This window comes from Diplotaxodon limnothrissa, linkage group LG7 (assembly GCF_057381915.1).
Source record: "Diplotaxodon limnothrissa isolate DT_005_m linkage group LG7, D_limnothrissa_male_GT1.1, whole genome shotgun sequence".
Taxonomy (NCBI): domain Eukaryota; kingdom Metazoa; phylum Chordata; class Actinopteri; order Cichliformes; family Cichlidae; genus Diplotaxodon; species Diplotaxodon limnothrissa.
Genome location: NC_140602.1, coordinates 57719501 through 57747419, shown reverse-complemented (window position 1 = coordinate 57747419; position 27919 = coordinate 57719501). Strand labels below are relative to the sequence as shown.

Here is a 27919-nt window from a genome sequence, read left to right as displayed (position 1 = left end):
CACTGTACCTCTTTTCTGCTCTGGGATTGAAGATGAGTGTTATTAATACAGATCCTGTGTGCTCACTTCCCAGAAGGTATGCAGACAGAAGGATGGTAATTTGAGGCTCTTAGCACCTCACCTAAATTACATTACCTGCTAGATTATTACAATTTTCCAGCTGTTTGCCTCCTCTGACCTTCAGTACTGATATTACCTCCCTAAAGTCTTCAGTAGAGAGAGCTCATTTTGCAATCTGAGCTCTCCTTCTTGACCCTGAACACCCCACTCTTGCCGTTAGTAATGATCATGATGATTTGTATTCATGTTGTGCGTTCCTCGACCTGCAGCATATTACATTGGCAGGAATGAAATGCCTTTTCAATCATTTTTCAATCATGTTTCAAAAATCACAAGACAATGCCAGTGCAGTCATTCATTCTGAATGAGTAGGAAGATGCAAAAGCTGTAGCCAGAAATACCCAGTTTGCATGAACAATGTAACACCTGATAATTAACTCTTACATCACTAGTATATCACTGCCGCTAAAAGTGCATGGGCAACCCTCAGACCCCAGATCTTCATATTGCCCTAAAAGCCCCAGGTTGACACTGTGGTGTCATACACATACAACAAACATGGACATAACCATCAACCAGGGGTTTCTGGAATCTGAATTTTGAAATATCAGTGCTCTTACTGTTGCCATGTTAACTTTTGGAGCCAGATAACAGAGAGCAAAAGAGCAGATGACTTAGCAGGAAGTTTGGGTTGCATCTCCATCCACAATCTATGTGGGTCCAACAAAGAGAAACAGATTGGTAATGGTGCATTAGTATCAGACAAATAAAATCATCGAATTTCACTCAACAAAACTGAACTGCAGCTGTCTTTTTCTAGCTGTGCCACACAGCAAAACATTCTATTTGTGCTCCAAAAGGTGCTATCGCCACAAACACATCAACATGTCCATTTCAGTGACTAGAATTAGCAAAGATCAGGCTTAGCAGATACAAATCAGCGATACTGTTGTTCCCTTTGTTGGCACACCTGTGTATTATAGCAGCCATGCCCTTTATCAGTGTCCTTATAGACATATAGACGTATAAAAAGATAAACATATTATCACATATTCTTTTGGAAAGTTCTTTTATTTTCCAGTATTATAGACTATTGTTTATATGACACATGTATGCACCGCACCCATGGTGTCAGTGCTGACTTGGATAGTTATTAGCTGGCGGTAATAAGTTTTCTTTTTCTTTTTTTTTCAAGACTCCAATTTCAATGTTTTCTGTTCCAATATGAGTCTGCCCAGCTACAGTTTTGTACCAGTGTTATTATGTCTGAAATATTCAACCAAGCATGGCAGGTTAATTATATGAAAGTCGCTGACCCTCTGAAAAACTAAAGAACTAAATCCAGTAATATGGATATCTCTCATGTAATCACTGCAGTCATTTTGGAAATTAGCTCCAGTCACAAGCCAAAGGATGGTAAAATATAAAAGTGGTTTTAAACACCAAACAATCCTTTACTGTGTGAATGTGAACATTTGCCTGCCAGTGGCTGGCAGATGTTAAAATTTTAAGTTCACTTTCCACCCTGGTAGATTGTGATTCTTATGTAGGTAACTGAGCTTCTATTATCAGATCCTGGAGGGTTTTCATATATTTAATAAGCCACATAAAGGTGGATGTGTACAAAAGGAGAGCCTTGTAAGGAGATGTAGGCTCTTTATAAACGGAAACTGTAATTCCAGACCAGTTGTCTGTAGAGCAGCAGGATTAATACAACACTCGGTGGGATCTATGTGGCTGAACCATCTGCTGCCTTTTATTGGGGGAAGTTCCATGCTGATTTTACCTCCCCTATGTCTGTCTCATTTAGTCTGGATTAGATGAAAAGATGCGAGGTTGATAACAGATTCAAAATATTACTGTATGATCTACTGTTATGCACTTCTCAGATTGTTATTATATAGATGCATAAAAAATACAATCAGAAATGTATTGTTTTGGTTGGTATTTCAGGATATTCCATTGAAATCCAAACCTTAATTTGTAATGAACTGACTTTTTTGGTAACAAATATTTTGCTTCCCACTAAGTGACCTGTGAAATCGCCTTTTGATCAAAAGTAGTTGGCCAGAGGTGTTGTGTTGCACGCTCAACTTCTGGGTGACCAGTTGCTTTTTGCAGCTACTTGAAATCATTCACTAAATGTGAAAAGAAATTTGTGCAATCACCCGGTAACCAATGAGTTTTTATTCAGTTTTTTGCCCTAAAACAATATTTTCTACAAACCTATTATCATGTAGAACAGGTCGAAGACTATCCTACTAATATTCCCATTTAGCATAAGGCATCAGATCAGATAATCTGCTCAGACTAGATCACGCTGACTCAGCTTTCCTCTTTCAGTGATGAGCTAGGACTGAGACTTCATAAAACACCTGAAAGTTCCTCCTAATGAGGACGATCCTCCTAACCTGAGGAAAATCTGCAAAATGCTGCATTTAAAGCAAGATCTACTCAAAATACGCAAACTGAATCTGCTGTTAACATAACTCTTCACAGTGTAACATCAAACAGAGGTGTTGTTCAAAGCCAAAGAAGATGGAAAACTCTGAACAGTAGAGGAATAGGGTGGGCGAAGTAGAGAAAACTGGTGTCTTATATAATGGAGAGGCAGACCTTTCTTGTTCCATGTGGCAGCTTTTTCTTTCCACCTCATCACATCGGCTCTGCTGCATCATCCAGCTCTGTGATGTAATCACAAGGTTGGGCAGTGACAGACAGGAGTGCTGCGTAAGGCTAGCAGGGGTTTAATTGGAAGTTTATAGAAAGAAGCGAGTGTGTGGACACCAGTCCCAGCTGCAAGTTGTTCATTAATCAAAACCAAGGTCTGAGCCAGGAAAAGTACAATTTAAGGACCTTTATCATTCAGCAGTATAAAAAGCTTGTGATTTTTGCAAGTGATCTGTTATTTCAATTTATTAGTCCCCTAAAAACATACCATAGTTGACAGGATATTAATGATAAGAAACACTCTTGGCTCTTTATAGAATATGAAGGAACAGAGTTATTTTCAAAGAGACATGCTTATTTAAGCAATTCATTGAAATTAACAAAGAAAAAAGTGTTTTTTGAAATTACACCACTCTTAGTTAACAAAGGTGCTCTTTTGGGATATGTCTTATTTCACTGAGGAGAGATCAATAGAGAGAACTAAACATAATTCATGATGATTTTAAGTTATGGTATTTGGCGATTAGATGCCGATGACCCATCACAGTAGAATAAAATGAATTAGGACAGGATACGTTGAAAACTTGGATGAAGTGACTTGCGTAAGGCAGAGATGAGGGGGAGTTGGGTTGCACGAAGGAGTCTGCAAGGGAGAATGAAAGATGAGTGGTGTGATTTAAAATATGCAGAGAGGAGACTGATTGAAGGTGGGCTGAGTTCACTCAGAGTGAAGGGAGGCAGAAAGATGATTGGACTACAGCAATGATGTCAGCACTGAGTTTTACAGCATGGGAAAGTGGAAGTGAAGTCATGTAGGTTTTGTATGTTGGAGGCAGGATCTAAAGTGTACAATCACACCCCTAATAAAGAGGAAACAGAACTGTAACGTGTAACAAATGAATTCTTGTAATGTCAGTGATGATAGCCATTGTCATAATGTTCAACATGTTCAGGCAGGTGGAAATCTCTTTCTGTTACTGCAGTATATTTCCAGTGTTGGACATTTTTCCTCCGACTGAAAAATGCTTTAAAGATACTACATCTCCTCAGAGACCAATACTGAGGGATACTGCTGAGGTGGTGTACAGAGACAAACTGTGTCCTTGTTCAACAAATTATGGACCTAACTGTATGTGAGCTTCTACCTGAGCTTCGTCTGAACACTGCTTATATAGACAAAAATATAACTTGAGGGAATCTGACCTTTTGTACTAAGGAATTATGGTCACTGAGAAAATTTGTTTTAATTGTCTGAAGTTCTTTTTGCATTTCATCTCTTGTGTTTTGAAATATTTCTGAATTCCAGGCTTACGAATAAATATCTTGGGTTTTGATGTGATCCAACACTTTTGGAGTCCAGTAGAGTATAACATGCAAATACATGTAAAATTAGCTGATGCTACATTATTATTATTAATATAATGTGTGTATGTGATACTAATGTAATACTCTAACGTGAACACCATTGTGGCTGTATATTGAGTTCTTTTACACATACTATTTGCATCTTGATTAATCTCAACAGCTTTATACTTTAGACCTCTTCATATTTGCTGTCTTGCAGAAAAAGAGCAGACAAGAAAGTTGTGGTGAGGGCAGTGGGGTGGAGATCCTGGAGAACAAACCATATGAGGACGGCCCTGGCGGCTCGGGTCAGTACACTCACAAGGTCTATCACATCGGCAAACACATCCCATCCTGGTTTTGTGCCATTCTGCCTCAAGCTGCCCTTCGAGTGGAAGAGGAGTCTTGGAATGCTTACCCCTATACGCGAACCCGGTGAGGGAACCACAGATACAGAAAATAAAGTGATGGAATTTTATTTCCGGGGAACACATTATAAAACTGTCCCCCTGTGCCTCTTGTAAAACAGTTGCTCCCTCTTAATGCTTAAGCGTACGTTACATGAGGTTGGCTTTATCTGAAGTAGAAATGCTGACCTTTCAGAGATAAAATGTTGTTAATGGTTTTTATTATGTTCTTTTTATTATTATCTGCTGATGGCAGTGTGTTCTTTCTTTCTTTTTTCTTTTTTTAAATACAACAACTTCAGCTGCATGACCACATATTCATTTGCTGCCAACTTTGAATATCATCCTGATGACTTAATGTGTTGGAACCAGCCACTCCAACTGCTTTCTAAGCCCATCAAGTGTTAAGGGAATTTTATTGGCACCACTTTTTACTTTACAACTGATGCTGATTTGCAGCATTTTACATGAGCTCTGCTTACAGGTGCTGCACTTTACTTCAGCTTAGGCTTTTTTCTGCTGATGCTCAGCTACATTTTAAAGGAGATGCACTTACTAGTAACTTTAACCATTTCCACCCTGGAGGTCCCTGTCTTAGGACCAGGCTGTTAAAATGCAGCCCATTGCAATTTCTTGAAAGGATGCTGAGCATGGGATATTCAGTGAATTGTTGTGCTTGGTTTCTGTTGACTTTCACTTGAAGATATCTAATTGCCTATGCATCATTGGGGGGGTCATGAGATCTAATATTGACTTGGGATGAAGGATCCTGTTAACTGATGCATGATACCACCAATGACTTCTAGCAAAGAACCCAAACACTGGTTCTTGTATTGTTTCAACCATGTGAAGATGCCAGAGCAGCTTTTCACTATTGCCTCTGACAATCCTAGATTGTGACACTGCATTCACACTTCATATGATTTTGAATTGGAAATTAGGATTATTACTTTCAATAGCAGTGATTTTGTGCTCAAAGCGTTTTCTTACTACAAGGCTCATTCACCCTGTCATATACACTTGCACTACTAATACTGCTTTATATAAACTGCTCTTTTCTGCATCTAAGCACTTAATAAACATTCTTACACACTGACACTCACACTCTGATGGATACTTCGAGGTCAATTCAGGGCTTGGCATCTTGCCCAAGGGTACTTTGATATGTAAACGAGGGGAGCATAGTTCCCCTAGAGGGATTGAGCCATCAACCCCCCATCTTGTAGATAACTGGCTCTACTTCTGGAGACCCAGCTGCTCATATTGCTTTTCCATCCAAAGCAACAATTTCTTTTTCTTTCCTCAGGTATACCTGTCCCTTTGTTGAGAAATTTTCTATAGACATTGAGACTTATTATAAACCAGATACTGGAAATCAAGTGGATGTCTTCAATATGTCCTCTGCTGAGAAAAGACAGAGGACTATTGGTAAGTTTATCGTCATGCACACTTAAAAACTCACTCTCTCTGCACCATTACGCTAAAATTGTGCCTCTGGGATCAACTGCCTGGTCGTCGTCTCCTCATAAGCAGGATCAGAAATCGAATTTACACAGAGTTATTTGCAATGAAAGCGCTGACAGTGTGGTGCAGAGGGGATGTAGGCTGTGGAGTGTAAGAGCTTGTGTTGAGCCTCCGCATACTAAAATTCACTGGGGTGCAGGGAAAATGTGCAGTCAGCTCCAGACACGATCCCGGCAGGGACGGATTACATAAAAGACACACACATAAAATCACATTCTTTTCTTGAGGTGAGTGAGGACATTGAGACATACCTGCTGCTTGAATCTGCCTCAGTTTAGCAATTCATTATGTCTTTGTTTCCCTTGTAGACCCCATAGACATCGTCAAGGACTACATACCTCCTCATGAGTACCTCGTGGAAGAAGACCCTAAGCTGTATCAGTCAGTCAAGACTAAACGGGGTCCATTGTCAGAGGACTGGATTGAGGAAATTGGCCAGAACCTGGGTCAGAGTTCTGTCATGTGTGCCTACAAGCTGTGCAAAGTAGAGTTCAGATACTGGGGCATGCAGTCTAAGATTGAACGCTTCATTCATGATGTGGGTAGGTATGGCTTGCGTGTATGCATGTTTTTATGTGGTTCAGATCTTACAACCTACAGACATATATTTTACTGAAAAACAAGGAAAAACCAAAGTCTAAGATAACTGTAGAAGCTAAAATAAAAACAAAAAAATCCCTAAAGATCCTTAAAGATTAGCAAAAACTATGACTATATCAATATTTAATCCCAGTGTCCAATAATCCTGCAAACTGTGACATCCTAAAGAGGACTGAAATGCACAACTTGGAAGAACAGATAAAAATTCCAATTTTATTTGTTAATTCAAGATTTGGTACATAGGTAGTTAATCTATTCATATAACAAATTGCATAACAAACCAGAGGATTCTGGCTAGGTTGGCAAGATATGTCGAGTTTATAATCTAAGTTTTCAATGGCTGTTTTTTACCTGGCTAAATCATCATGGTAATTTATCTTTATTTTTATTAAATCTTTTAACTAAATCAAATCTATAAATTTTTTATTTAGAGCATCTTTCGAGTGCTGGGTGACTATGTTTTATATGTGCAAGTTCTTAAGCTTTACTAACATTGCAAATGAAACCATCGGTAAAGAGCAGTACAAACTGTGCATTGTAATATCTCTAGAATTTGCACGTAGTTAGTTGTTGATGCAGAAAAAGCATAAATGTCTTTATTGTAATAAACTTAATTCTAGTCTGCTCCAAGTTGCTTTCACACTGCTGAAATTGCAGCTACTAGAACACAGAACACAGGCCGGGAACACCTGTTCAATCAATAAAATTACTTTCACTTTGATTTGCTGACAAACTAAAACAATTTCCACTTCTCCTTCATTAGACTATGAGACAGTAAACTTTGACATTTAAAGTATTCAGCTCTCAGAATAAACAGCAGGATCAAAAATTTACTCAATGTTAAAATAATAAACCTGAGTTATACTTGAGTTAATTTAGCGTTTTACTGCTATGTTTTTTATAGTCTTTTTATGTCACCGTTGGATTATTTTCCTTTATTAACATCTCTGACTGGGGCAGGTGACATGATAAAGGAGATCATTTTGTGTGGAAGAGGAGTTATATGACTCGTGAAATGTCCCTTTTATGTGAGCATGCACAGAATATGAAGCAAAAAGCCTGGTTTAGGAAAGAAAGTGATGACCGCTGGTGTGATACACCAATTACTTGTGAGACATATTATCTCTGACAGAGTTTTGAGGGTTTCTTTTAACCCAGCTAGCACAAAGAAAGCCGAGCTCTGTTGGGCTGTGTATAGACCTCATAGACTTCACAGACCTATTAAGGTAATCTGATAGAGGAAAAGGAAATTGCTGGGTCTGCGCTTCCACAGGCCCGCTGGTTTAGAGACTTATTCCCGTTAACGAAGCAAGATGAACAGCTTAACCGGTTTTTCACATGCTATAGCAAGGGAAGGATCTCAGAGCAGCCCTTCTGCCCTCGGTGTCAGACCACTTTGAAGAACCATCACCCCACAGCAGCCTTTTATTTCTGTGACACACAGTTTACACAAACACCCATTGTAAAACCCGCCTATGGTGCATCATAAACCCTAAGGCATTGAGTGTGTATGTGTATGTAAGTGCGTCTGTGTATGTGTATTCATGTGCATGTGAGTGTGTGTGTCTGTGTTTGTGTGACCTCCTGCTCACCAAAAGGGTCATAAAGGCAGGAAGTTTACTAAATAAGAAAACAGAACCCTCACATAGGATGTGTCCCTATAATAAATGTCTTTAATCATACAGTTTGAACCACGATTTACAAATTTAAGTAACACAATGACAACATTTAACAATTTCAACCTAACAGAAATACACACAGACCAGGCACTTAGATATACACAGTATGCAGCTAATCACGTGAGGAGGACGCAGAAGAGCTGACACAAAAGACAAGCCTCACAACAACACAAGTCAGAAAGTCAAAAACAAAATGTAGTCTGTGTCACGGCGGTGGAATGGACTCAGGCGCAGACGGAGAAAGCACGCTTCAAACAGTTCTTTATTAATCACACTGGTGCGCTATATATACGTGAAGGGGGGGAAACACCAGGGTCCCGGGGGTCAACAGGTTAGGGAAACACACGCCTTCATACTCGCTCCACTCCTTGTCCACACAATCTCCACACAAGCAGCTCCACTCTCACGCACGGGGTCCAGGGGTCACGAATGAGGGCAGATCCAGATAAACCTATTTACAGAGATGAGGATTAAGCCAAGGCAAGCACGGGAACAACAGAATCACTATAGAGACGGGCAATACTAACGAGAGTTACTCAATATTCCAGCAACAAGTAGCTCAGAGCCCCTGCCTTAAGAAGAGCCAGAGATCAACTGCAAATCACCGGTGATCAGCTGCAGGTGCGTAGGCCAAGGGCGGGAGCCCAATCTGAGCCCCGCCCAGGCAGACAGGCAAGAGAGAGAGAGAGAGCAAAACAACAAACACTTCCCATATGGAAAAGAAATAGTAAAAGCATATATGTGAATGAACCAAGTTAAAATAGAAGGAAGTGTCGAAGAAAAACTAATAAAAATGCAAACGATACCTGGTGTAGAAAGTGTCAGAGAGGCAGGAGCAGAGAGAGGTTACTGGCTTCTCGAGATAACAGAGCAGGCTGGATTAATTTCCTGCCTGTGTTGGTGTGTTTCTGTTTTATTGCTGTGATCTAAGACTGTTTATACACTTTCACGGCCCTCAGGATGCTGCCTCACAGCATTTTACTTCCAGACTAGCGAAGCAGCGGCTGCTCTATCTTCATGATATTCTCACTCAGTGGTCCAATCAACACATCTTCAATCACAAAATGTGATTTTCCTCTGTGACTCTCCCGTTTCAGCCTTTCACTGAACGTTATGTTTATGCTAATGTTATCTGCACTTGTTTACTGGGCTTCCGCCCTAAAATATTCACAGGGTCTTCATCTGCATCTCCCCTGATTCATGAATACTATCACACACCAGCTCCAAGACACATGGCCTTTTTAAACTGTGCCTAACAGGTGTTTGAGTTGCATAATATGCTCAACTTTTTTCATCCTTATTCTGAGTGTGTATACATGGAGTTAAATTGCTTTTGACACACCAATCCTGACTTCTGTTTATATAAATGAAAACTGAAAAAAAAAACCAGAGGCCAGGATTGGTCTGTCAAAAGCAATTTAACTCCATGTATACACACTCAAAATAAGGATGAAGAAAGTTAAGCATATTATGCAACTCAAACAACTGTTAGGCACAGTTTAAAAAGATATGGCTGTTGAGTTTTTAAATTTATGCACATGTATAAATTGAAAAACGTGACTGTCATAATGATATGAGTGGCGATAAAACACTTTATGGTGAGTTTCAACTGACTGGTTAATTATACAGTCATCACCTAACTGTTCTTGTTCGCCATCACTGCTCTCTTTCCAAAAAAAAGAGTAAAGATCACTTATATTTCAAAAAAGCAGTAAAAAAAAAAATCAACTAAATCAAGATGAAGACACAACACAAACCTCTAACAAATAGCTGACAGAGAATCGTAAATACCTGAAGAAAGTAAATTGGATTTATAATGATACGGATATTAAGCTAATCCACTTTTGTAGATTTGAGCCCTTAAAATAATTCATTAGCGCTAAATTTTGGTTGCTGTTCCTGCAGGCCTTCGTAAAGTCATGGTTCGAGCCCACCGGCAGGCGTGGTGCTGGCAGGACGAGTGGTATGGCCTGACTATCGAGGACATCAGGCAGCTGGAGCTGGAGACCCAGCTGGCCTTAGCAAAGAAGATGGCCCAATACAGCCTGAATGATGGAGGGGGAACAGAAGCCAACAACTCCTTCATTAGCCAAGAGCAGGAGCAGGGAGCAGAGACAGTGGGCTCGACTGCAGAGGCAGAAGGAGCAGGAGGGAAGCTTGGAGATTCACTTGAGACAAGAGGGGAGCTCACAAAACAATGGTCAACATCCTCTAGATCCTCCAATAGGTCATCAAAGCGAGGAGGTGAGGATGTCCTTCTGATTTTTGTGTGTTTCACTGGCTTTTACCACAGTCTGTGGTACAATATTTGTATTGATATACCTTGAATTACAGTGTGACTGTTGACATGAGTGCAAGTACTTATTTAAAATATTGGTCATGCCATAATTTTAGGTAACGCTGTAATACACCAATGTTAATCTTTGTTTGTACAGGAAGTCCATCTCATCAGAGCATTTCAGAGTGGAGGATGCAGAGCATTGCCCGGGACTCTGAGGACAGCACAGATGATGAGTTCTTTGATGCTCATGGTAAAGATCAGCAGAATAAAACACATTATAAACAGCTCACGAGCCAATGAATTTATTCAGTATTGTACCCATGCACAAGAAAGATTTTTGCATTTCAGCAGTTCCCACAGATTCAATTTAGTATTTGGACATTATCTTGAAAGATGAATTGATGTGTTTTCATATCTGTGTGTCTTTGGGATGATAAATATTAACAATGGAGAAACTCAAGGTTGTTAATCCTGCTTGCTTCTTTTAATGTTCTCGTTTATCCCTGTGGGTATTTATCCTTAAGAATGAATGCTGAAATGTTAATTAATGAATGTTATTAAAGTTGAAGCCAGAGAAATTATTCTGCCAGACAGAGTCTCACAAATTAATTTTTAAATGTCTTAACTTGCTTATTATATTAGTTTTTAGAATGAATTTATTAGCAATGTGTGATTTCTGAGAAAAAGGTATAATAATTTGTGCCAACAGCTTGTTACTGCGCACTAATGCCATATACACGGTCACTTTATTAGGTACACCTGTTTTTGTGTTTCTGGAGTATCCAAACACATTTTTTATGAGAAAAATTGTAATTCTCAAATGAATGTGTTAGACTTCATTAGATCGATCGCCTTCTAGTTTCTGGAAAAACTTGTGTATTTACCATGTTGCTAAAATCAATTCCATCCCTAACCGTACCCATAAACCTGGAGGGTTAGGGGGTAAATTCAGAAACCTTCACATGCCTGTCTGAAGGTCCTGCCTAGTGAATGTGAATGCAAACAAAAGTGCCTACATTTTTCTCAGTACTGGGTGTGATGGAATAACAATGACCTTTGAAAGAGGACTTTGCAAGCACATCTTTAAAAAAGACCTCTGGAGACTTTGAGGAGGTTTGAGGTTTCAGGGGAACCAGCCTTTAGAGAACCATAATAGACAGACTGATTTTTCAAAGAGTGCATAAACAGGAGTCACCTTTGATGTAATTTAGGTTATTTAATCTGTGTTATGAGGCTGACTGCTTTGATCAGATCAGTGAAGTGTCTCCATTATATTAAAATCCCTCTGTGTATCTTGCAGAGGACTTTTCTGATAATGAAGACATGTTTTCCAAGGAAATCACCAAGTGGAACTCAAATGATCTGATGGACAAAATAGAAACAATAGAAGTGGATGAAGGACAAGGTAAGTGACTGCCTCACTCTTAATCTTATGCTTTTGTGTACCAAAACAAAACAAGAAAACACTGGGCTTCATTTACTGATATACATAAAGTCCTGAAAGAGATGCACCTACCAATTTTGTTCTTATCATCTTGTGTGCATTAAGGAAAATTATCTTGTATTGAAAGGTGTTATTCTCAATGAGAAGCATGCCTACTAAAGCACAAATCAAAAAGATTTCAAAAGTGAAGAACTGAAACATTAGTGTTCCATGTGGATGAGGCACAGAAGTGTTTCCTGTGAAGTGACAAAGGGGCTGTAATAACCAGGAGTTGGATGTTTTCCCCCTGAGATAGGGACTGTGGGTCACTTAAGAATAAGAAAGGTTTGACATTTAAATCCATGCCAAGAAAACTAGGAAAAAAAGAAGGAAGAAAAAGAAAAAAAGACCAGAAAAAAGAAGGAAGACAAGGCCTACGTGACCAGCATGACAGCAGTTACATCAGACTGACGGCAATTGCTGGGCAAACATCCAAACGGAAAGCTTATGGACACACACAGTTTAAGATTTATGTCTATGCACTTTTTGTGAACTCAGACTGTATATCGAAGATGGACATAGTCACCATGACATCACCCACTGGTTGGTGGGCTACAAACATTTTGAATCCCTCGACCATTGCCATCATGTTTTATGTATTTATTTTTCTCATTTTTCTCACCCCGCAGAGTGAACAGTGCCACAGTTTACTCTGTTTGTAAATGAAGCCCAGTGTATCCTGAGGACTACAGGACTCAGAATTTATAGTTTAGGCCATCTCTTCTGTCATCAGTGATGAAGTCCATAATTTGTTTTCACAGAAACCTTGTACCAGGAGTCAGTCGGGGAGTATGCCGTCAATGTGGAGACACAGATAGAGGTGCCATTTTTTTCAGTGTTCTTGCATTTAATTCCTGTCTTTCTTACACCGACACCTATAATTAAAGGGCTTGTAGATGGTACTGTTCCTTCTACATTATAACGCCAGTGAAGTGAAACTAGAATCCAAAATAAAACTTGACCCTAGAATTTAACTTCAGGAGTGACGTTTAAGATTTTTCCTCCTCTTGTCCAGTGTTGTGTCCTTAAAAGGGGAAAACCTGGTTAGGGTTTCTTTTTTCTCTTCAAAATGAAATGTAAATGTAGCTAGCTCACCACTGGTCTTCTCTAGAGCAAAGTGTTTAGACTTTATTTGATTATTTTGAACTCATAGCTCATTTAAGCACAAAATGTTGTGTTTTCTTGCTTTTTCTTTTCTTTTCTTTTTTTTTTTTACAGATAACTAATTGAATCTTTGCAATTGAAGGTCCAGTTCCCAGTTCCTCCTCTTGCATGTCATAATGTCCTTGTCCTTTTAAGTACTGCTTGCAGTGTTTTCCTTTACTCCCTTTTGCCTCTATCCCTATCAGCCCACCTTTATTTTCCTGCTTTTTTCCTGTTTCTCTTACCTGCAGGATTGTTCATCTCAGCAGTGTGTACAGCCTTCCAAAATTCATGTCCTCATTTTGGTCCTGCATGGAGGCAACATACTGGACACTGGCTCTGGTACAGTCAAACCTTCAAAATTCTTCCCACAATCCAACTAACTACTAAGTTCATTATAGATTACATTATAGACTATTTTTGGATTAACTGATTGTTTAGTACAAGAGTGAAAATAATAAGAATACATTCTTAAAGCTAAAATTAGCATAGTTAAGTTTTCATTTTTCTGTGATAAAAATATCATTTACATCAATATAATAATAATTAGAAGAAAAAAGGAAATTAATTTATTATCAAAAAAATTCAACCATTATTAAATTTGATCAAGGATAGAAAAGATTGAAAAATGATTTTTTTTTCATACTAAATACCAGGTGATAGGATCTTGTAACAGCCACTATGGTGTGGTGTCCCTTTAAGACACCCAAGTCGAGGGTTGATGATGTCATCAGTGTGTGCCACTGGTCTCTCTGCTCTCTCTCTCTGTGATGGTGTGGACATGTGCTTGCACGCTAGTACATGAGGAGGGACGGATTTTATGTTTTACCTCTCCAGACACCTTTGTTTGCAACGTTATGGGTTGTACGAACACTGTGCGCTATGTTTGTTAAGCTGCAGCCGTTCAACCGGGCTTATATGGTTGATGAAGAGAAGGTATATTAAAGAACACACTGTGGAATCCCCAACGCCAGCGTGAGTGTGTATTCTTTTGGCTACCTTGCTAGGTGTTTTGCCGCCTCCTCTCAACCACTAAACGCAACCCGACGTTACAAAATGGCGCCCGAACATCTTCTCTTGGACCTCAGTATGCAGTATCTTCGAGCAGTTGATGATTGGTACATAAAAAGGTACGACGCGGCAAAGTGGCTGTCCGCCATGTTTCGCGGGAACGGACCAGGCTGGCCTGGACGAGGACGTCGGGAGGATCAAAGGGTCGCGGCGGTGCATTTCCATGGCAGCGGCTGGAGCTGCCCCAGCGTGGTTTGTGGACTGTGGCGCCGTTCTCTGTTTGGCCTCTTCGTCGTGGCTCCATTGGATGCGCGTGGACCTGCGTTTCCTGGGCGTGGGTTCGATGCAGCTTTGCCATAGTTCCTGAATTTGAATTTTTTTTCTTATGTATTTCGTATTGGTTACTGTTGTAACATGACTGTTGTTTGGGTTTTCTACAGTACTTTCTGGTACTGTTTTCACATATTATGCTGTCTGTTGCAAGTTTGTGAAGTAGAAGAAACGCAATGAAAGAAAAAGGGAATTTCATTCTGCAATTGTCCTGGCTATCCTAAGTTTATTTTCTTTCTTTAACATTTGTTTAAATGGACATTCACCATGTGGGACACTGTCATGTATGCCAGTTTGTCAATATTGCACTGTACATTTCCCTGTTTTGGTTTTAACTTCTTATCCTGCTGACCATGTATGGAGGCTGGTTAAGTCTGGACTGTACCAATGCTGTACAGGTGTGTAACAATTCCTCCACGACCTGCTTACTACCTAAAGTAGCTATGTGTGGTGAAAGGGGGTAGCGGGAGGAGGGTCACCTGGGTCCGGCTGAGGGCAGCCTTTGTTTAACCCGGGGGGAATATGTAACAGCCACTATGGTGTGGTGTCCCTTTAAGACACCCAAGTCGAGGGTTGATGATGTCATCAGTGTGTGCCACTGGTCTCTCTGCTCTCTCTCTCTGTGATGGTGTGGACATGTGCTTGCACGCTAGTACATGAGGAGGGACGGATTTTATGTTTTACCTCTCCAGACACCTTTGTTTGCAACGTTATGGGTTGTACGAACACTGTGCGCTATGTTTGTTAAGCTGCAGCCGTTCAACCGGGCTTATATGGTTGATGAAGAGAAGGTATATTAAAGAACACACTGTGGAATCCCCAACGCCAGCGTGAGTGTGTATTCTTTTGGCTACCTTGCTAGGTGTTTTGCCGCCTCCTCTCAACCACTAAACGCAACCCGACGTTACAATCTCTTAAAGCCTTATAAAGTTTTCAAATGAAATAATCTAAGCACAAAGACATTAATGGCTAGATACATTTCATACAGTCATAGAAAAAATAACAACAATTATCTACCAGGATATTTACAGGAAATAATTTTACACTATAAAATATGTAATTTTAAAGAAAACAAAAACAACTAACTAATGAAAAGCAGTTCGTTTTTAGCTAGGTCAAATAGTTAAAACAAACAACATGTGAAAAGTGAATTAAAACAAAATTATAGTGGCTAGTTATGATTAGCTAAGACTAGGAAAGTGTTATATATGTTATATGTATATTTATTTAAATGAGCGAGCCCCCACCAGTAACACAATCGGTATAGGAGATGTTCATTTATGCAGTACAGTAAGTCTTTTAATTTTCAAACAAATGTGCAAGGCCTTATGATTGTGTTTCATGGCAATGATTAATAATGAGCCTTTTTTTTTCTTGAAGGAGAACAGAACAGCAAACAGGGAGATGTAAACACGCTAAGTGGAGCTTTTGAGGCTGTGATGAGGGTCCATTACCCTTCAGCACTGGGCCGCATTGCCATTCGAATGGTACCCTGCCCTGCTGTGTGTGTCGAAGCATTCTCGCTTGTGTCCAAGTGAGCAAGCAGCATTTTAATAACATGCTGTCATACACGTGCAAGCTGATTATAGACATAAAGCCACTTCTCTCTGCTCTGCAGTCTTAGCCCCTACAGCTACGATGAGAGCTGTCTATCCAGCAGTCAGGACCACATTCCGCTGGCTGCGCTTCCTCTTCTGGCTACTTCTGCACCACAGTACCAAGATGCCGCGGCAACCGTCATCTTACGAGCCAATCAGGTGTACAGCGACTTCATCAGATCTTTGGAAGGAGCTTCTTTTAATGGCCAGGTTGGGTTTCTGTTTTTTTGGATTGGCACTGCTTGTACAGATAACGCTGATTTAGTGTGCATACTCATGTTTTTGTGCTTTGCTTTATAATACAGGTGTGTGTTATTGGGGACTGTGTTGGGGGTATTCTGGGCTTTGATGCGCTGTGCAGCAGTTCTGTGACGGTATCAGAAAGCCAAAACAGCAGCAGACGGGGCAGTGCCATTAGTGTCCAGGTATCAACTTAAATTCTCTGATGACATACCAAGCTGTTGATACCGTAGACCGTATATAAAAGATGGATGTAGCTTCTGGGTCTAAAAAAGGAAACTAATGCTGAAGTCTTAAAAAGTCTTAAAAAAACAAAAACTGCCGATGTACATTATGGTCCCCACTGGTGTCAAGAAGGACTGTTCAGTGTCTCTCGGTTTATCGGTCAGCTTCACTCCTTCTTAGTTATTTTTAGGTTCAGTAGCTCAGATGCCGATGGCTAAAATGCTTAGCTAAAGACAATGTAATGTAACAGTGGCTACATCCATCTTTTATATACAGTCCATTGTTGATACCAGAAACTGTGTTTAGCTATGCTAAAATACGTGGAAAACTAGCCAACATGTTCAATGCATTGCATTCTTGCATTCAACTCCATCCTTGCTTTATATGAACTTGTCTGACAATTTTCATTTGTGTATGTCCATGAGTGCGCAATGGTGTGACTTATTCTGTTTTTACTGTAAGCGATATGTTGTCAAATGCAGTACAGTGTGCTAAATGTGACCCTTGGGGGGAAATATATGAAGAAAATGTGTACATTAGATGTAACAAGACTCTGAAGCCATGCTAGTGGGTCTGCATGGCAAGACAATACACAGTGTGGCACAGCGGTGCCTGGAACTGAATGGTAGAGCAGCCTAGTTTAGCATATTCTAATGTATTACATCTATTAGTAGGTAATACATACAAAGTGGAAGTAATGCAGTGATGTATGATATCAGTTTTGGAGGTGCATGTTCTGGTCATAAACCCAGTTAAAATTACAATTCATACAATTTCAGCCTTGCATGAAGAAAAGGTAAAGAGTTATCACAGATCTTATGTCACATTTAAAGGGTACTGAGGCAATTTTTGATATCCGTACAGGTGAAGTTAAAGCAAAATCTTGTAGTTGTCTTTCAAGTGCAATGATCTTGTAACTGTAAAAGCTAAACCATCCTTAATTTTTTAAAACATAAACAATCAGCAATTTAAAAATAAATGGGCTTCACATTGCAGGTGCAGCTCACTATGGTAACATGTTTTTCTGCTGGTCTCATTTATGCTAGACAAAGACTCTGGATATTTCTTTTTCTGAGGCATCTCAAGACTATGAATGTTGGTGCAAATTTTTATTACCATTCACCTGATAGTTGCCAAATTATAGTGAGTATAGTCCTGACAAACTAACCTACAGTTTGAGAGTGCTATCCATAAAACTATAAGGCTATTACAAACACCTAAGTCATTCCAAAAAAACTAAAGACTTGTGGGAATAATTTCAATCACACATTTGACAGTATCCTCTTTCATCCCTCTCTCTCAGGACACAGAACTTCTTTCTCCTGGTATCGTCATAAACAGTGTCTCTTCTTCCTCGCCATCCCTCGAAGGAAGCCGCCATCTCAGCCGCAGCAACATTGACATCCCTCACTGCTCTGGGCCTGACGACCCCAAGAAGCAGCTTCCACGCAAACGCAGCGACTCCTCCACGTACGAGCTGGACACCATCAAACACCACCAAGCCTTCCTCACTAGGTGAGACACAGAACTTAAAACAAATGCCACAAATCCTTCAAAGATTTCTTCTAATGTGTTATATTTTGTTTCTTTCTGGGCAGCCTTCACGCCAGCGTTCTCCACAGAGAGGCTGGATCCCGGCGTTCCAGCAACAGCACCATGTTGGAGGGAGGATCTCTGGGGAAGTTCGAATTTGAAGTGACTGACTTCTTCCTGTTCGGCTCTCCACTCGGGCTCGTGCTTGCACTGAGGAAGACTGTGGTGCCCACTCTGGATGGTGGGGAAGGATTTTCTCCCTTTTTATGCTCCTATCATTTATTTTGCCGTTGGTCTAATTTGATGTTCGTCACAGGTCAAAGCAGGAAGTGGTTATTTGTAGCACTTTGTGTTTCTTCCTGTGTGAAATGCATGTCTCCAGCAGCTGGGAGGCAGGTGTCAGAGGTTAGAAGTCATGCTTTTGATCTCAAAGGCTGAAAAAGAGAAATATGTGATAGAAGTGCTTACACAGCCACAAGTCTGACTGCACTGTGTCCTTTGAGGTTTTAAAGAAACAGATTACTGACCTGCAGCTGTTGGCTTAACATGTGGACTTAAAAAAAAAAAGAAAAAAGGAAATCATTACAGTTGCTGTCGGATGTTTAGTTTCATTTCTTTGTTTACACAGCCATTTATTTCTCATGGTTTTCCAAAGTAATATCGGAATAACTTTAAAACGTTCAATATTAGGAAAATAAGTTGTTGGTAGATGCAGTTTTATCGGTCTCTTATACTGATAAAATACATAAAGAGTCAAATATTTTTGTGCTGCTTGCCTTGAAAATGTCCTGGAATTACCACTGGTGAGGATATTCTTATCTATCACCTAAATAACATGCCACAAAAATACAGTATCCTCCCTACTCTTGAAATATGACAGTACAATCACACATCAAATTAGGGCATAAGACATAGGATTAAATATAAACAAAGCTTATACCACCTAGTAGCTTAATGAATCAAAGATTCATATGGATAAAGGTATGATTTCAAACAGGACATACTACAGTAGTTTAAGTGTAAAACAAAGTGATTATGATGGGATATAAACATTGATTGTTTGGAATTCTAAGTGGTTATACACATTTTATTTTATTTTTCATATGGGCATAGTTTTTTATTGCTGTTGTTTGTAGACACTGTGACAAACACTAGAGAGTCTATGGTGTAGTCAGACCAAGACCAGTGGGAAGTTTACATCAGCAAAGTAGTTGTCAAGCTTTATATAAAGACGACAGTCCTATTACAGTTTTTATCAATCACTTTGGTGCAATTCTCACATCAGCTATTGTTTCTACTTATAATTTAGTACTAAATGGACTGGTTCTTATATAGTGCTTCTACTCTACCTGAGCACCAAAAACTTGCCTCATACACACATGCACTTTTTTCTGTATATGTGCTTTCTATCTAACATAAACACACATTCATATTGTGATGGATGCATTAGAGAGCTCAAGGACCGTGAGAAGCCAGTGATCGAACCTATATAATTCTTAGTCAGAACTCTACATCTGTCACTTTCTTGAATACTGTCCAGCACGGCATTAGTGTTTTCAATCAAGCTACTTTGAACTTTTTTCAAACATGTATGAAAGAGCAAATCCACTCACACACTCTCAGTGTTAGCAGTGAAATTGTCCTTTGGGTAAAAGCAAATAGTAACACGTTGTCAGAAGAAGTTTAGTTGAAACAATTGGAAATAAATACTCACAATCTTGTGTTACAGGTGAATGTCATGGCACTGCCAATTACACACATGTGTATACTATACATACTGTACAAACTCACTGAGCACTTTATTAAGTACACCTTGTTAGTACAAGTTTCAGAGCAGAGTTGTTGCAGATTTGTCAGCTGCTCATCCAAATTTAGTAGTGACAGTGACTTTTCTGATGGGAGAATTGCACCAAAACGATCGAGGAAAACTGTTCTTCCACTGACAGTGTGTGACTGGCCTTAGTCTTTCATACAGACTTTGAAAGAAGTCTGAAGGGATTTCATTAAAAACAATAATGCAATACCGGGCAGTGTTACGGAAAATGTTTTGATTAGTTATGAGATTCAGACGAGAAGTGCTTCAAGACAATAACAAAATGTGTGTGGTGCTAATGGGTAGAAACAATAGCAGTGTGTGCAAATACAATAACAAATTCTCAAGTTAGTGGGGAAGTGTGTTACAGAGTTAAGAACTGCATTTCACTAGCCGGGACCACATCCTCATTTAGGTTTTACAGCAGTAGATAGTAGATAATGGCAGATGACTCGAGCATGAATTGAGGCTGTGGTTTGGGGAAGGCCTCAGGGCCTCAGAGGGGACTGGTGGCGAATCCCAGACTGGAAAGATCTCAATGTACTAATGAGAAATGAATTAATTGAAAAAAGGAGACAGGGTAAGGCACAAAAACAAGAACAAACAGCTTCTCATTTTTGAGAAAGGGTGTGCTTCAAGGTGTGGTCCCACTAATGAAATTCAGATAAATGATCTCCAAAAGGAGTGGAGAGAATTACATCGATGATGTGAGAACTGCATCAATGTAACTCAGTAAAACTGTAATGTATTTTCCAGCCTACTATCTAAAGTTATAGTTTGTATACACAGTGTCCCGTGTTACTAGTCACACCAGTCTGTTTATTTAAAACTTCTTGCTGTGTTTCCTGCTCTAGTGTCGGCGCTGCGTCCAGCCTGCCAGCAGGTTTACAACATGTTTCATCCAGCTGACCCCTCCGCCTCTCGTCTTGAGCCTCTCCTAGACAAGAGGTTCTACCTGCTGCCTCCCTGTAGCGTCTCCCGCTATCAGCGCTTTCCTCTGGGTGATGGACATTCGGCTCTCTTGGGTGAGTTGACACACACGCAAACACAGACAAAAAAGAAAGGCACACTTCCTGAGACATTTTGCTGCAGAACTTTATGTAATACAAGTTGTTGACTTTTTTTTACCCCTTGTCTGGCTTAGTTGAAACTGTGCAAAGTAACCCCCAGCTTCTGATAGAGTCTGGCAGTACAGCATCACATCGGAACCAGGAAAGCACTGTCAGTGAGACCTGCATCCCTGTGCCTGTCCTCAACTGGCAGACCTCCCAGAGCAACACAGAGAGTGTGTATTTGTTCTCTTTATCTCCTTTATCCTGTTATTATTATTTTTCTAATGTGGTCTGGATTTGGTTAAAACTAGAGCTTCTAACAATATAGGATTTTTTTAAGACCATTACTGATACAGATGGAAAAAATACAATATTCCAGTATATTGGCTGGTTCATCTGTTGATGTTTATGGCTCTTTCATAAACATCAACAGATTTCCCTAACATTAGTTATGGCTCAGTTGCTTTTTTTGTTTGTGGGGTTCAAAACACCTGTTTTGCCAACAGGGAAGTTGCAGAGTAAGGTAAACCCCTAAAATAATATTGAGAAAACCCCAACAATCATACAACCTTTTATGAGTAAGCACCTATTGACAGTGGGGAGAAAAAAAAGTCCATTTTAACAGGAAGAAATATCCAACAGAACCAAACTAGAACCAAACAGCCATCTGCTGCGGGTAAACCTGTATTTACCCACTGAATTCATTTTGAGGTTCTATTATTTGATTAGCGAGCTGGTTGCAGTTTTATCATTTTGGTTCACTCTAATGACTCTAATTTTTCTGCCACTTCAGACTCCTGTCTCTTCTCAGACAAATTAAGCACTAAAAAGCGATTTTACACTAACTGCTCAGCAGCAAATAGCAAACAGAGTTCTTTGACTATTGGGTAAAAATAGTGGAACATGCAGTAGCTAAGCAGGAAGATATCTGGAGGAAACCAAAAACAGAGTTAAAAGAGTGAACGTGAGACTTAAATTTATCAAATGGTTAAAACTCAAAAGGTAACATGTTGTATTTACAACTTGTTTCTCCTTGCATGAGTGATTAAAAATATCATTATTTTATATTGGTGTTTGAATTATTCATAATCATAGAAATAATTGATCATATGTGAATAAAGAATATGACTATAACTCCTCTTTATTCGCAGTGGATACCCTTCACTCCCATACTCTTGTTGATGGTCAGCATCCATCATCAACATCACCAGGGATTCCTCACCTTCGCTGCACCCGTAGAGCCAGTGAGGCCAGCATAGCCAGCCAGGTGTCAGGCTTAGCTGACTCTTACACCGCCTCCAACATCGCTACGAGTAAGCTGACCTCTGACATTGTGTCTCTGACCTAATTTTTGGTCCAGAAGCTGGAAGTTTACATGTTGACATTCTCATTTCCTCCCTCCAAACATCCTCTTAGCAAGCAAATGTGAAGTGAGCCACACTAAAAGGCCCAGTCTGCTGTCACAGCTGCATCTACCCTACCATAGATTTGCCTCTCGGAGCACACCGCCTCAGTTGCGCAAGAAAATTCGTCAGGTTTTTCCGAGATCCAACGGTGTGGAGTCCGAGCACAGCTCGGACGTTAGCTCTGACATGACTTCTGACATGACCTCTGACCTCACTGATGTTACGTCTGACATCATTGACATCAGCTCGGCACCCCCGTCGCCCAGGGTGCTGAAGAACATAGAGAAAGGTACCCTGGGAGCTGTAGTAAGAGGACCTTGAGGGAAGGATGCTACAATCTGTATTCATTCCCTGTGTTCTTTCCTTCCTCCTCTGGCTTCTTCCTTTCTCTCAGATAGTACTCCCAAGTAGTTACAGTAATTACACTGGAGGTCCATAATCCTTCTTGTGAGCCTTTCTGAACTTAATTCCTTGAGAACCACTGTTTTCTTGTCCTGGTGGTGATTCCCAATCAGGCTTACTTGTACCTCAGTAGCTACTTTTGGTGTTGGCAGAAAAATCTCAAAAAATATATACTGATGTTTTATGACACGATGGATTTTGATATTAAATATGGTCTAAGTTTTAAATAAGAAGGTCAGTGTACTATATGTGTAAGTGATCCCTGTGAGCCTAAAGCTTCAGATTGCTCTAAAGACTTTCCCCTTGCTGCTACATCTATATGACATCACTGAGAGCAGATATTGCTAATGTGATCATCTCAGGCATGCAGAAGCCCCACCCACCTGTTGATCACACCTTCTGGTTGCGAGATGCAGCCAGTCAAAAGAAAGTTATCTCAAACAAAGCGTGAAGGAAATTAAACACTTTGTTTAAGTAAATTCAGATGCTTTAGCATTATGAATCATGGATACACTAGTAGTGGCTACAAATAAATCTGTGGAGATAAAAATGAGCGTAAGAGATCCCATTTATGTGGGAAAATAAAACAGCCCAAATAGTAGTAAAAATTGATGTGTACTAATTTATTTCTATAAGCGCTAACTAAATTCATCATATCAAATAAATTGCTGTATCCAAGTCATATATTGCAGTTTAGGGATATTAACAGTTCATAGATAAAACAGTGGACAAATACAAGTCGTGGATAATAATAATAATGGACTGCATTCATATAGCGCTTTTCGAGACCCTCAAAGCGCTTTACAATTCCACTATTCATTCACTCTCATACACTGGTGGAGGCAAGCTACAGTTGTAGCCACAGCTGCCCTGGGGCAGACTGGCAGAAGCGAGGCTGCCATATCGCGCCATCGGCCCCTCTGGCCATCACCAGTAGGTGGGTGAAGTGTCTTGCCCAAGGACACAACGACCGAGACTGTCTGAGCCGGGTCTCGAACCGGCAACCTTCAGATTACAAGACGAACTGCCAACTCTTGAGCCGCGATCGCCCTAAACAGTAACAACAGTAACAACAAACATTTTTTTACTTTTGCAACACAAAGAATGGACGAATTGCTTCACTACAGTTAATCACACGTGTCTTTTAAAATATCGTAGAGTTTAAAATAGCATTCATTGGGATCATGTTTGGAACACACTGTGGTATCGGTGGAGGGATATTTGAGGGCTTTGGGGATATATCAGTCAAAAAGGTTGGGAACCACTGCATTACAAGAAAAAAAGAGAGGGAACAGTGTGCACTTCAAACCTTTCTACTACTCACCACTGTCCAGTTTTAACCTAGCCCTAGTGCCTCTTAGTCAAACCTTCAGTGAAAAACACTAACTAAAATCAGCACAGTGGACGTTCTGACTGTCTGTTTTTCCCCTCACTGCTGTAGTTGCCTCTCGGTGGTGGGGCAGTAAGAGGATGGACTATGCTCTTTACTGTCCTGATGCCCTGACAGCCTTTCCAACCGTGGCTCTGCCTCATCTTTTCCATGCCTCCTACTGGGAATCGACGGACGTTGTCTCATTTATACTCAGACAGGTTCTCTTTCAATTGATTTTATTTCTTTGATTTGTAATCACTAAAGTGTTTTAAGTTGCATAGTTCCAGGGATGATAATCTCAGTCATTGCTTTTTTAAAATTAAATATAAGACTCCATTCCTTTACAGAAAATTTGGTACAATAGGTTCACCATGCTTTCTACATTTCTTTTTTCCCCCATAAACATTAAAGAGAACAGAATATATGTGATTAATGTTAATTTCATTTCCTGTTGCAGGTAATGAGACATGAGAATTCTGGTGTTTTGGAGCTGGATGGTAAAGAAGTGTCTGAATTTACTCCTTCAAAACCTCGGGAGAAGTGGCTTCGAAAGAGGACTCATGTTAAAATTCGGGTAAGAGGTCTTTATGGTATCTCCACCTGACAGAGGCAATGCTGAACTTTTAAGATGTGGATACAAAAGAGAGATTTTTGACTTAAAGTATCTCTGTTATATTTTCGGAGGGCATAGGTTTGGCTTTAGAAGTATTTCAGCAGCAGCAAAAAATGACACAAAGGGAGAAAAATGGATGTTTTATTTACCTGAAAGGCAAATTTACAAAGAAAATCTGAATTTCTAATGATCCAAACTTTGGAGACCTCAACATCGTTCCCTAAAAGACTAATTTATCATCAGAAAATGTCATGCCACACATACTAGAGCCATCAATTTATCCATTTTCTTCTGCTTGTCCAATTAAGGGTCATGGGGGGAGCCTATCCTAGCTACCATAAGGCGAGAGCCAGGAAACCCCCAGAACAGATCGCCGGCCTGTCACAGGGCCGACACTGAGAGACAGGCAGCCATTGTCATACTGTTCACGTTCACATCTAGTTCACATCCAACTTTAATTAACCTACCCAATTAACTTAACCCCACTTACATGCTAAGCATAAAACATTTGAAATAATGCCAAGCTAAATTTGTTCCAACTAAATATTAGATTATCATTGCTTTCTTTTGACAAGGCTGTGTATAAGTTATTGTTAAAGATTAAGCACGTTTTTTGATTTTCATACTTCAGATATCTGTTAGTTACTAGCATATCTACCAAGAAAATATTTCCTCTCTAAACATTTAATAGAATAGAATAGAATAGAATAGAATAGCCCATAGCCCTGCATAAGATATAAGCAGCAAGACATAAGTAGAGGATTTCAGTTATTCTGGAAAAAAAGGTGTCCAAAAAGTCCTTGAAGAAGATACGGTAGTCCCAAAGGTGCCAAAGAGGCATTTCACAGGACAAACAATTTAGGAAAAAAGCATCTCTAATGAGCTGATTAACATTTCAGTCAAGTTCTCGTCATCTCATTTTGGCAGCAAAAACAGTAAGAGAAGTCTCAAGAGAGACTTTAGAGAATTGAAACTGATTTCCGCCTTTTTTTTGTTTTGTTTTGTTTTGATTTTGTTTAATTTCTGTTGTATATATGTAATCATTTATATTTGAATCTTAGTTGCCTTTATGATAAAGAACACTGGAAAACCAAATAAAGAGATTTGAAAAAAAAAAAGAAAAAAAAAAAAGAAACTGATTTCCTGTTTTGGTTGCTTCTCAGAATGTGACAGCTAATCATCGCGTGAATGACGCCGTGTTCACAGAGGATGGAGTGCAGACACTGACGGGACGTTTCATGTATGGTCCTCTGGACATGGTCACATTAACTGGAGAAAAGGTAATGACTGACATGTTTGGCTGTTAGGAACAACAACAAAAAAGAGATGGTTTGTATTCAAGCCATGTTTTGTTTTTGTTTTTTTTCTTTTTCTTGCAGATTGACATTCACATCATGACCCAGCCTCCCTCTGGAGAGTGGGTGTACTTTGACACGGAGCTCACTAACAACAGTGGACGTGTCTCTTATGTAATTCCAGAGAGCAAGAGGCTGGGTATCGGGGTATATCCTGTCAAAATGGTGGTCAGGTATGCTGAGTTGTAGTTATTTCACAAGGAGAGACGCATACATGTATGAATTTCATCATATTTACCAGTCGCTGTTTCTCTAATAGGGGCGACCACACATTTGCAGACAGCTATCTTACTATTGTACCACGAGGAACAGAGTTTGTTGTATTCAGCATTGACGGGTCATTTGCTGCCAGCGTCTCAATAATGGGGAGTGACCCTAAGGTTCGAGCAGGGGCTGTGGATGTGGTAAGGTAAGGAGAACACCAGCATGCTTGGTAGGAATACTACTCTGCAGTAATATATAGTGTAAAACGTCTAGATAGTACAAATCAAAGTTGTGGACACAAACAAAAACTCCGTGGCAAAGACCAAAACAGATTGTTGTGGAATGTTGTCTTGGCAACTTGTTCTCCATACTTCATGGTGGAAAATGCATATGCAGATATGAGCAGTTCACTTTCTCTGCATCTCACATGGAGCCACATATCTCACATTTGAATCTGGTCTAAAGTCTGCCCCTTTTGTATGTTAGTAAGTTAGAAGAAGCAACACAAGAATTGCTTCTCTAGGTCAAAAACATCACACAATGCAAAACATTCCTCTCCACAGTGAAGGCATAAATGGATAAATGACCACAAACACATGGTCTACTTGCTGCATGGACAAAGGTACTGAGGCTGGGGTTCTCCACTCTCTCAGCTCAGGTACTTGCAGGACTAATTGTTGTGTGGAGCTTACAGCGAAAGGTGAAAGTTTTGAAAAATGTAAAATTGAAAAACACATTTTCTTTCACACATTTTTAATTCCATATATGTTATTTTATAGTTTTCTTCTAAACTATTGAGAATAAATACTACCCCCCTGGTATTTGTAGTTTTTACATGTGCTGCATCTTGGGAATATTTATGTGAAGTAATGGCAGAATATTGATTTTCTGAACAACATATCACTCCCTTTTAGCATGGAAGTCAGCTAATCCAAACGCGACTCCTTCTCAGGATTTTTATTCTTTATTGTTTGCAGGTACTGGCAGGACTTGGGCTATCTGATAGTGTATGTCACAGGTCGTCCTGACATGCAGAAGCAGCGTGTTGTTGCCTGGCTCTCCCAGCATAACTTCCCTAATGGCATCGTCTCATTCTGCGACGGCCTGGTACATGACCCTCTCCGACACAAGGCCAACTTCCTCAAAACCCTCATCAACGAGGTAAGTGAGGGCAGGGAGAGTCTGGAATAGCAATGCAGCAAAATCCTTCCAATGTCTAAAAGTTTAAACTCTTTGTATTTGATTAGGCCAACATGAGGATATTTGCTGCCTATGGCTCCACCAAGGACATATCAGTGTACACTTCTATTGGCCTGCCTCCATCTCATATCTACATAGTGGGAAGGCCCACGAAGAAAATGCAGCACCAGTGCCAGGTCTGATAGTAAATAATTGTGGTACATTATGAATTAGTTCACAATGAAACTATTTTATCTGAGTGGGTGTACAGCTGTAAAATAGTTTCATTGTGAACTAATTAGGCCATGAATATTTTACATGATTAATCGCTGAGTGTTTAGGGTCTGTCAGGGGACCTTCTGTCTGTGCATTGATGCTGAGTAAACCCAGTTTAA

The 27919-nt window shown here is 39.9% G+C and overlaps 1 protein-coding gene across 3 annotated transcripts in view; it reads left to right on the top strand.

Moving 5' to 3' along the window:
- Nucleotides 1-27919, top strand: part of pitpnm2 (phosphatidylinositol transfer protein, membrane-associated 2) — a 35221-nt gene that overhangs the window by 6912 nt on the left and 390 nt on the right. The window contains exons 2-26 of one of the 3 annotated variants that reach the window (XM_085358520.1): nt 4295-4509; nt 5788-5909; nt 6314-6547; nt 10190-10528; nt 10720-10815; nt 11866-11970; nt 12810-12868; nt 13443-13533; nt 15913-16066; nt 16151-16340; nt 16436-16555; nt 17899-18110; nt 18194-18369; nt 20796-20966; nt 21086-21226; nt 21727-21729; nt 22145-22306; nt 22410-22688; nt 24243-24391; nt 24631-24747; nt 25950-26066; nt 26166-26314; nt 26401-26550; nt 27323-27506; nt 27593-27721. In XM_085358520.1, the coding sequence (XP_085214646.1) occupies nt 4295-4509; nt 5788-5909; nt 6314-6547; nt 10190-10528; nt 10720-10815; nt 11866-11970; nt 12810-12868; nt 13443-13533; nt 15913-16066; nt 16151-16340; nt 16436-16555; nt 17899-18110; nt 18194-18369; nt 20796-20966; nt 21086-21226; nt 21727-21729; nt 22145-22306; nt 22410-22688; nt 24243-24391; nt 24631-24747; nt 25950-26066; nt 26166-26314; nt 26401-26550; nt 27323-27506; nt 27593-27721 (3864 nt within the window). The remainder of the gene's footprint in view (nt 1-4294; nt 4510-5787; nt 5910-6313; nt 6548-10189; nt 10529-10719; nt 10816-11865; nt 11971-12809; nt 12869-13442; nt 13534-15912; nt 16067-16150; nt 16341-16435; nt 16556-17898; nt 18111-18193; nt 18370-20795; nt 20967-21085; nt 21227-21726; nt 21730-22144; nt 22307-22409; nt 22689-24242; nt 24392-24630; nt 24748-25949; nt 26067-26165; nt 26315-26400; nt 26551-27322; nt 27507-27592; nt 27722-27919) is intronic. The other 2 variants (XM_085358519.1, XM_085358521.1) reach the window with 2 other exon arrangements.